General features: G+C 32.8%; 1 protein-coding gene across 1 annotated transcript; it reads left to right on the top strand.

The window, feature by feature from the left end:
• Positions 1-6,478: 6,478 nt before the first annotated feature.
• LOC131037017 (putative leucine-rich repeat receptor-like serine/threonine-protein kinase At2g24130) lies at positions 6,479-9,094 on the top strand. The gene is made up of 2 exons (XM_057969041.2): positions 6,479-8,305; positions 8,391-9,094. The coding sequence occupies exons 1-2, from the start codon at positions 6,901-6,903 to the stop codon at positions 8,825-8,827; spliced, it is 1,842 nt and encodes a 613-aa protein (XP_057825024.2). The 5' UTR covers positions 6,479-6,900; the 3' UTR covers positions 8,828-9,094.
• The last annotated feature ends 2,386 nt before the right edge of the window (positions 9,095-11,480 follow it).

The raw sequence follows: 11,480 nt of genomic DNA, 5'->3' as shown, positions 1-11,480 counted from the left end.
TGGCTTTAGCTTTTCCCTTGTCATGCTTTGGGAATGGTTGCTTAAACATCTCATGTTCTTGATTGCATGAGTGTCCCTCAATCTTAATGTCACCTCTATCAATGAGATCTTGTATGATGTTCTTCAGTCAATGACAATTTCTTGTCTTATGACCCTTGCTTTTATGAAATTCACAATACTCATCATCATTCCACCAATTTGGTTTAACCTTTGGTTCATATGGAGAAAAATCTAGAACTATGATTACGTTGTTTGCCACTAGCTTCTTGAAGACTGACTCAAGTGGTTCTCCTAATGGAGTGTACTTCCTCCATGATCTAGAAGTTGTTTGAGTATTCACTTGATTGTTTGTAGAACTTGATCCAGAAAAAATGAATTTGGGTCGCACTGTGTTGGCGTCAACAACACCATCATTGGTTGTGTTCTTGTTTCTTTTCCAAAATCTCGGCTTGTCTTTTCCCTTAAAGTCATCTTTGTTTTCCTTGAATATCTTAATGACTCCTTGTTCAATTAGGACCTTCTTTGTTGCTAAGCCTTTTTCAATGACGTCCTTGAATGTAGACAAACAAGCTTTCCTTAAGCCATAGCCAATGTCTTTGTTAACATTTTGTGTGAACATCTCTACCATTTGTTTTTGTGGAATTTCACAAGAGCATCTGCTGGCTAGATTTCTCCATCTTTGTAAAAATGATGCAAAAGATTCTCCATCCCTTTGCTTGGTGTTGCACAAAGTAGTGACTGATATGTCTATCTCTATGTTGTAGGAGAAATGTTGAATAAGTGCCTCTACTAGATCACCCCATGACTTAATACCAAGTGGGAGTTGGGAGAACCATTCCATAGCTTGATCACCTAGGCTTTGTGGGAATAATCTCATCAAAAATGTCTCTTCTGTTGCTACCTCAATGCAAGCTGTGAAAAACTATCTTATGTGTGCCTTAGGATCCCCTTTTCCTCTATACTTATCAAATTTAGGTGTCACAAAGTGTGTAGGAAAAGGAGGCATTGGAATGCTCTTGTCAAATGGATAAGGACATATGTCTTTCCTTGTGTATGTTGGCTTCAGTGTATTTATGTCTTCCATTTTCTTTTGCAAGTCCCTGATTTGTTGCTCCAAATTGCTCTTAGGTGGAGATCGACTTCTTGGACCATACCCTATGCTTGAGGCACCAATTGGAGAAGGAGCATGTTGCATATATGGATGATATTGATCATACACATATTCATATGGAGGAGGTCTATAGTGATGCTATGTATATGGACCACTTGGTATAGATTCATGTTCAGGAATGCCATATCTATTTTGTCCATGTATACCATACTCTACAGGCATGTCATGTTCTAATGTGTTGCCCCCAAATTTGACACGGGGTTTCCTTGTGTCCAAATTTTGAGCATGCCTTTGAATATCCAATTGCTTTGGTGGTTGATCCTTAGCATTGATATGTGATTGAGCATATTTCTCTACACAAGACTTCCATAATGGTCTGCGAATGTGAGTATCATATGCTTGACCATGTGTATGTGGGACCTCTGGTTTTTGAAGCAAAGATGATTGTGATTCAGGTACCATATATGGTCCTCTATTTCCTCCACTATTAGGCCTCCTTTGATCCATGTTTGAGTGAGTTTGTTGCAAAGGTCAATTTTCCATTATTTGAGACATGTCAAAATCATGAGGTATTTTGGCTCCACTTTGTGCCATCATTTGTAAGAAGTATTGTCTATCCCTCCTCATTATTTCCTCAATCAGTCGATTGAAATGGGGATTCATAATGGATTCTTCCACATCTGCTGAATGTACAAAAAAGTTGTCCATATTGTCATTATGTGTATCATTTTTGTTTGTAGTGTCCATGTTCTCAACATTTGGAATGTTTCTATAGGCATCCATGTCAGGTAATGTGTTATGATCAGTATTAAAAAAGACATCATTGTCATAATCATAGACACCCATGTTTGTAGACTCTTGAGCCTCTTTAGTTTCTCTCCTAGATTTTTGAAGACAGGTTTCAACCATGAACTAGGTATTGACCAAGATGTGTGAGACTAGATGAAAATGGAAAGAGTATGGAAGACCAAGGGTTGGATGGAATGTAAATGAATCTGAAGTGTACTTGCAATGTCCAAAGTGTAAGACCAAGTATGTATGTAGTAGAGTAGGTGTGACTTCCAAAGAGACGATAGTTTCTCTTGATGAGGTAAGTTGACCTTGACTCTAAGTAAGACCAAATGAGACCCAAAGGTGATAGACCTTGATGAGGGACCACTTAGCAAAATGTTGTTGTATGTAGCGTGTTGACAAAGTATAGTGAGGACAAGCAAGTGACCTTTTGACTCAAGTTTAGACAAATGTGAATGTAATGTAAGATGTAAAGCAATGATGGACTGTGTGAGACCCAAAGATAGGTTGAATGCTAAATGAAACCTAGAGAAATAACCTAGGAAGCTCAAGAATTCTGAAACTAACTGTGATTGTTTACTGAATTGTATAAGTTTTTTTTTTTTCAATTCTGAACACAGATGCGCCTATATACTTCACAAACGCGATTTCCTGACACAGACGTGATTCTGTTTAACACAGACATGCTTCTGAGATTTTTATAAAGTGCACTGTTGATTCTGGAAACACTGACCCATTTCTGCCCTTCACAGATGCGGTTATACAACACAGTCGCTATTATGTCAGACATAGACGCGTTTCGGCAAAATTTGTGCAATTTTTTCCAATATGTGAAGTCATTTTGTTGTGACCAAATCTGACTATTTGACTATTTTTTGTGACAAGAGGACACAGTGTTGATGAAGACCCAAAGTTTGTAAGTGTCTAGACTCCAAAATGACTCCAATAAAAAGTGTGTTGTTTGATGTAAAAATGTTTTGCATACACTTGAAGACACAAAAGACACAATGTTTTGCTATTTGGTCTTGAATGTTTTGAATGTTTAAAATAAGTCAAGCACAATTCTTATGGCTGGCCAAGACAATAGTTGTTGATCCCACATGGGGTTTTACCCCCGAGGCTACGCTATTCAGAGTAGATACTTAGATGCTTGACCTCACTGGCTCCACCCTTGGCACTCACTTCTTGGGTTAGCCAAGCATCAGTCCCCATGAAAACTCCCCGTGGCGAACTTTGTATCTCTACTAAGAACCGTATGTGTGTGGGCCGCTACCAGAGGTCCGACCTCCTGCCCAAACAACTAGAAGGATTTGGGCTTCTAAAACAAAAAGGTGCTAGTAAGGGCATCCGCTCATGTGGCCATACATGCGGCACTTTCAACTCTGTAAATATAGAAGGCTCCTAGCTGGCAGGGGTTACGCCCTACAACTGATCAAATAAATTTGATCAAACGAGTTTATGGGGAGACATAGTGTCGGTATGAACTAATCAGTACACGTTATTCATAGTTTTCACCATGAATACAGTTATTTATAGTGGTTTGGAAGAAGATGGCTTTTCTTTTGCTACCACTTGGATAATTCTCTTCTCACTAGTAGTCCTAATGACCACATGGGAAGACAAGCCCTCTAAAGATTAAACAAAAAGAGCCTATTGCTCAAGACACAAAAGACAATGATTCAATTTTAGTGCACCAATTGAAGTGTTTGCTAGTCTGTGAAAATAAGGCACATAATAAAAATCCAAAAACCCTTGCTAAGGACCTGCAACAAATATTTATTAGTAGTTTGGATTGTTTGAAATAATCACCCCTTCCTACAAGCACACAAGTTAGGTAAATTTTAGATCCAAAAGACTTTATGAAATAGGGGTCTTCAACAATGCATTTTGTTGACCAATTCAAATATTTGACTCATCATAAAAAATGACCACCTATAAAATTTCAAGAGATTTGTAGAAATGTAAGAAAATCCAAAAGAATTGCTAATTTGCTCCAAAAATTAATTTTTTATGAAATATCATAAAAAATTCATATAAAATGCAAAATCAATCCAAAAAATCTAAACTTTTTATTGGAGAGTCCTGATGGTCTTCCAAACATTCATAAAATTTTTTTTCGCAACAAATCAAAGCAGTTTGTGAGATATGAGTAAAATAATACAAAACCCTAATTTTCAAAGATCTGATTTTTGAGGAATGATTTTGCATAAAATTTAAAATAAAAAACAATAGACCCTATGTATAATTCTGAGATATTTCCAAAAATGTAAGAAAATCTGAAAAATTCGCTAACTTGCTCTCAAAATTAATTTTTTATGAAAAATCATAAAAAATTCATATAAATTGAGAAAATGATCCAAAAAATCTGAAATTTTTGCTAAATCCTTTTGATGCTTTTCCTGACTCGCAAAAAATATTTGATGTTAAAATTCAAAGCCGTTTGTGAGATCTGATCAAAATAAGGAAAAACCTTAATTTTTAAAGATCCAATTTTTAAGGAAATATTTTGCATCAAAATTAAAATCACAAAGAACAGATCTTGTGTATAATTATGAGGGATTTCCAAAAATGTAAGAAAATCCAAAAACTTCTCTCATTTTCTCTCAAAATTAATTTTTTATGAAAAATCATAAAAAATTCATAGAAAATTAAAATGTGCTCTAAAAATTCTGAATTTTGGACTGAGAGCTTCTGATGCTTTCTTCAAATTGCAAAAACAAATTGGTGCAAAATTTCTTAGCCGTTTGTGAGATATGATCGAATCTCTCCAAGATCTTGATTTTGTGTTGAAAACCCTAGCTGCACAAGATTATTCTCCAAATTGTTTTACAAAACAATAATATAGGCTTAGAAAAATCTGCAAAAAAAATATAGATCTAACAAAAATTCATGTCCCATGGGGCGTGCCAAAATGTATATGGTGAAAATGGATAACAATAATAACGATATTGAAAGGCTAAATGAATTCAACCACAAAACCCTAGCCTAACAACAACAAAGATCCACCATAACATATGAAGATTACCTAAGACAATGCAAATCAAATGAAATCACAAAGATTATACCATCACATGTCCAATAGGGTTTGGATCTCCATTCTTCCTATCTCCATTGATCTTTCTTGATATATTTGCTCTCAGATTTTATGTGCACAAGAGCTCAACAAAGAACGAAATGTGGTTGCAAGTAGGATCGCATATGCAAAGTGTAGTGTATTCAAGTACATAAAATTGATTAGGATGATTGGTTAGGTTTGATAATGAAGGAATCATCTCCTTAAATAAAAGACACTATATGAAATGGAGGGATAAGATTGAGAGGTGTAAAAGATAAATGGTTGGTTATGATTAGAGGGTAGGTAGAGGAAATAATAAAATAATGAGAGGGTAGGTAGTATATGAATTAAGAGATGAATGACATGTGTCATGGGTAGAAAAGGTTAATGAATTAATTAAATAAATAAAGATTTATTTAATTAATAGAGGAAGTGGGATCAATTAAATAAATAAAATATTTATTTAATTTAGGAAAAGGGGAATTTAAATAAATAAATGTATTTATTTAAATGAGAAATAAGACTAGAAGAGGATAAATGAATTAATTAAATAAATAAATATTTACTTAATTAATAGAAGAATTAAGCTTAGATAATTAAATAAATAAAATATTTATTTAATTAGACATGACAATTTTAGGTGTCTACACTTACTACATTTGTATATCCATCTTATTCTTTTGAGATTCTTTTGTTATATGACCTTTCATAGAGCATACTTTACACACATTTAGTTTTTCTAATTTCAAATTTTGTCTCCATATACTTTCCTCAAATCTAATTTTAATTTATTTTGGTAAAGGCCATAGAGGTTTCATGTTTAAAAAGATTCAATAATACATCTCGTAATCCTTGTCTTCCAAATTTGCATCTATCATTATAAATTAGCCTAGTTGGTTATCTATGAATTCTATAGTTCCCAATGATCCTAATTGGTTCTCTATGAATTCTATGGTTCCCAATCCCAAATATTTAAAGGAATATTGTATAATCAGATTCAGATAGTGACATAAATAGATTTCCTATTTTAGAGAGTGAAAACTTTCTTCCTAATCCTTGATAAAGAAACCTATGCCTCCCATCACATATGATACCTGATTTAAAATTTCCCACTTGATGCTCTGAAAAGGACATACCAATAGAAAGAAACCATTCGGTAGGGTTCTAATTTTGACATCTTTTCTCAATATGAATCTCATTGATTCCTCAATTTGGTTTTTGCATGGCAATGCCTACTTAACAAAGAAAGCAAGCTCTTTTAGCTTAGAATTAGATATATGTAGTTTATCTTCTTAAGGAAAAAGTGGTTTTTCAATAAATAAAATAATTTTTAAGTAAATTTAAATGGTTTTTCAAATAAAAATAATATGAACAATGTAAAAATCTAAAATAATTCTTAAATAGTTATATAACAAATAAAAAATATTTAGGTAAATAAATTCATGATTGGTCTATGGATTTTTCTTAGGTAAATAAACTCTCTTGGAAATTGTTCCAACCTCACAATACTGTATTTAAGCGACAACCAGCTCAGTGGAATGGTGCCAATGGAGCTGGGTAAGTTGAACCTTCTTACCCGGCTTAAGTTACATGTCAATCAACTTGTTAGTGATAGCAGCAACACATTGTCTTTTCTAACTTCTCTCACAAATTGCTCCCAATTGCAAGAAATAAAAGTGTCGGATAATCATCTCACTGGTATATTGCCCCCATCCATAGGCCAACTGTCTTCCAATATCCAATTCTTGAAATTATCAAACAACATGATAAGCGGAAGCATACCACAACAGATTGCCAATCTAACAAACTTAACATACTTGAGCTTAAGCGATAATCTTTTGAGTGGCAATATTCCATCTGGAATTAAAGATTCCAGAAGTTGGAAAGATTGTATTTGGGTGGGAACAAATTAGAAGGAAGCATTCCAAGTGAGATAGGTCAAATGCAACATCTCGGACTCCTAAATCTTAGTCACAACGGGCTATCTGGAAAAATGTCTGATTCTCTTTGTAACCCCCAACAGCTAAGACGTCTTTTACTTCAGCACAACAACTTGTCAGGGGAGATCCCTGTTGTTTTAGCAGGATGTCAAAATTTAGAGCTCATTGACTTATCTTACAATAAATTAGGTGGAAGGATACCTCCTGATTTCATTGCCAGCCTTAAAAATCTGGTTTTCTACCTCAACCTTTCGTGGAATTCTCTGGAAGGGTCTTTGCCAGTAGAGATGAGAAAAATTGCAATGGCTCAAGCCATAGACATCTCTGGAAATCTGCTTACTGGGCTGATTCCGATTTCTCTTGGAGACTGCACAGCATTAGAGCATCTAAATCTTTCCCACAATGCCTTTGAAGGTCCAATTCCAGATTCCCTCTCCAAATTACAAAATCTCCTAGAAATGGATCTTTCTAACAATTCTTTATCAGGTTCAATACCAATGTCCCTTCAAAGACTAAAAGTACTTCAATACATGAATGTTTCATTCAATAATTTGTCAGGGCAGATTCCAAAAGGAGGGTTGTTTCCAAATAAAACTGTTATAGAATTGTTTATGGGAAACCCTGGCCTCTGTGGACCAATGAATTATTCATTGCCTCCATGCACAAAGAAGAGTCAAGAAAAGCATTCACTGCTTAAAAAAATAGTCTTATCAGTTGTTGGAACTATTGCGTTTATATTGTGCTCCTTCATCTTACTAATTTTATGGAGATATAAACTTTCAAGCCAACTATTCCATCCCTCAAACTTTATTTTTCAAAGGCATAGCTATCCAAAATTTTCTTATCAAGATCTTGTCACAGCAACAGCCGAATTTGATGAGTCAAACTTGCTTGTAGTGGGTAACTTCGGATCAGTCTACAAAGGAATTTTGAGGGATGGTAAGATAGTTGCAATCAAGGCTCTTAATTTGCAGAATGAAGAAGCTCATAAGAGCTTCGAAACAGAATGCAAAGTATTAGGGAGGATTCGGCACCGTAACCTGATCAAAATCATAAGTGCATTTTCCTACCCTGGCTTCAAAGGTCTGGTTCTTCAATTTGCATCTAATGGGAGCTTGGAGAAACATTTGCACCCTGACAGAGATGATCAGGAATTTTGTAAATTGGGATTGGAGGACTGTTTGAGCATTGCTGTGGATGTTGCCCATGGCATGGAGTATTTACATCATGATTGTCCTTTGCAAATGGTGCACTGTGATTTAAAACCTAGCAATGTGCTCCTGGACGCCAACATGACGGCCCTTGTGACTGATTTTGGTATATGCCGTTGTATTACTCCAAATTCCATAGATTCATTTAGTGCTGCAACATTTGCACTCAAAGGATCTATTGGCTATATTGCTCCAGGTAATTTATTTGAGTTCTTCTATATTGTCATTATCATTTCCTTTTGATAGCTTTTCTAATTTTTCATGAATGAAATTGATTGCAGAGTATGGATTGTGGGGGGGTGTTTCCACAAAGGGAGATGTTTACAGTTATGGAATTCTGATACTAGAGATGGTTACAAGGAAGAGGCCAAGTGATGACATGTTTGTGGGAGACCTGAACTTGCAAAACTGGATGAGGTCAGCTTTTCCAGACAGATTAGCAGATATTGTTGATGGTGGGCTATTGAGAGATATGAATGAAAACATGGAAGACAATAGATGTCTTCTTTCTTTCATTCATGTTGGTTTGCTTTGTAGCAGTGAATCACCAAGAGAACGACCTTCCATGAGAGATGTAGCCAGGTTTTTGGAGAATCTCAAGACATCTTTCATGGGAGGTGCAGTTGCTTCAAATTTAACAGCCACCATATCAGACCTCCTGCGCCATACCAATCGCGCAGAAACATCGGTATCTGACAGTCAAAGTTCTACATTTTAGATATTTATAAGCTCAATTAGTAAGTTTTAGTTCTTTTATGTTTGGTAGTTTCAAGTTTGTTTCTTTCAATGTAAAATCGTTCTTAGGATAAATTGTAGTTCTTTCGAGTCTGCGAGGTGTTCCAATTCATGAATAAGCATTATACTACTTTCAGAGTGGATAATGTTGTCTATATAAACTTTCTAAAATACTGTAAAACGTGTATTCAAATCACTTTGTCTCATAATAGGCTATCCGGCCGTGTTTAACATTCTTGGTTTTGTATAAAATTCAATGTTTGAATATTTTCACTGCACTGATGTTTCGTCCAATATCAACCAAGTTCCAATGGATATTTATTTAGAGGAATCAAATTATTGTTTAAATTGTGACTTAAGATTTTTATTTAAATTTGTTCAGACTTACTAGATCTTCGAAACAGATAAGCACTTCGGAAATCAGATAAGCACTTTGGATACAATAGTCATTTTTCTGTAATTTTTCTTTTTTCTATTCTCGATAGATTGTGGAAATCTCGTAATTTTTTTTTTTCTCTCGTTATTGGAAGTAGAAATAACAATTAAGAAGTAGAAATAACAATTAAAAAGCTTCAAACCACCAATCCAACTGCTAGTGGAAATCTTAATATATTTCCAAGACGGCTATAGTGTCAAAGTTCAGACGTCAAGGAAATGTTCTAAACAGTTAATTATTCTTCGTATTTGGGTTTTGGCTGTATTGTATTGTAAAGTCATGATGGCGCTTCCAAAAGTTACTGCCAATTAATGTTGTGAGCTTAAGAACAAATAATATTATTTGCACTTACGATGATGTGAAGTAGTTTGTAGTTTTAGCATTATTAAATAACATTATAATTAATAAAATGTATTGATATATCATTTATTTTAATTTTAAAAATATTAAAAATTAAAGAGTTAAGTAATTTGTATTAATAAAAAAATATTGAATAAAGGAGATGTATTAGTAGTTGTATTAATTTTAATTTAGAAGTTTATAATATTATTTAAATTTACATATATAATAATGGTTCTTTTTATTGCAAATTTTTCTTAATAGTTAGTGACATTTTTATTTCTTTATATTATCTATCTTAACTTTTTTTTTTTTTTATGCATTCTCTCTTTTTTTTGAAAAATTTTATGCTTTCAATTATTTCTTTGTTCCTCTTTACTTTCTTTGTTTATAAATATTTTTTCTATAAATATTTTCACTTTTCTTTATATTTTTGAGTCCTAGTTTCTTTTTAATTTTATTCTATTTTCTTCTTTTATTAATTTTATTTTTTGTCGCTTCTAATTTTTCTGTTTCTAATTATATATATATATATATATATATATATATATATATATATATATATATATATATATATATATATATATATATATATATATATATATATATATATATATATATATATATATATATGCCCTTTCTTTGTTTCCTTTTTATTTTATTCTATATTGTTCTATTATTTATTCTATTTTTCTATCCTTCTATTTTTTTGTTTCTAATTATATATATATATATTAGTTATTAATTTTTTCATCCTTTTAGTTTATGTATGTGTACATGCACACACAAAAAAAAAAAAAAAATGTTCATGCAATTTTACTTTACTTAGCTTGTGCTAGAAGATGCACAACAAATCTTATTTAAATATCGTTCTAATTTTTCTAAATTCAATTATATTGCAAAGTGTAATTTTTTACATATTTATATAGTTACTTTTTTCTTTTTACAATATATTAAAATTTGAACATTATTATATTTAAATTTGTGGTGGCATATATAAGACTCTATCAATTTTATTTAAATGCAATTCAATACACTTGATGCATATTATGTGTGTATCTAGTTGGTGAGGATTGAGGTGGTGTTATAAGCTATGGATGTTGGATTGACAACATATTGACCTAATATGCAAGGAAATTTTCTCAATTTATCTCTCATAACTATTAATTAATTTAGTAGTTTCTCTCAAAGATGGTTCAATGTAATTATTAATTGGCTAAAGGATAATTTTTATAACAAGCATACAATCTTGTTAGACATTATAACTTCTAATTCATATTAATATGTCCTAAACATGTACCATAAGTTAGATTTCTAGTAGACATTAAAAAACTCAAACATAAAACTATCTTTGTATTTCAAGAAAATTGAGCTTGGAAAGTAAATGACAATTATATTGAATGATGACATCCTTGTATCTCATCGTATGGAGAAAGGTTTGTGGAAACGATTCCCTTCATTAATCTATGACAAGATTTTTATGAAAATAAATCTAATATAAATTTATTATATCTAAACTAATAAACACATAAAAAGACAAAAATAAGTGCCTTTTTCATATTTGAAATATTTTCATATTTTTTGTTATTTAAATATTATAAAAAATATCACATATTCACCAATGGAAGAGGTGGAGCAGAGCAGCGCAAGGTGGAGATTCGCAGGGCGAAACCATGGTTTCAGTGAAGACTTTAGGCAGCAAGGAAGAAGAATTCAAGCTCGACAACGTATAGAAGGACATCAAAAACACCTTCTTGAAAGAGGAGACTTTAGATAGCTTGGAAGAGCCGCTTCATGTAAGGGGAAGACAATTGTTAGACAAAGGAGATTTAGCAAGACTAGTCAAGGTCACAAACCCTTC

This window comes from Cryptomeria japonica, chromosome 3 (genome assembly GCF_030272615.1).
Source record: "Cryptomeria japonica chromosome 3, Sugi_1.0, whole genome shotgun sequence".
Classification (NCBI taxonomy): Eukaryota; Viridiplantae; Streptophyta; class Pinopsida; order Cupressales; family Cupressaceae; genus Cryptomeria; species Cryptomeria japonica.
The sequence above is the reverse complement of the archived record's forward strand: the minus strand, read 5'-3'. Positions and strand labels throughout refer to the sequence as shown.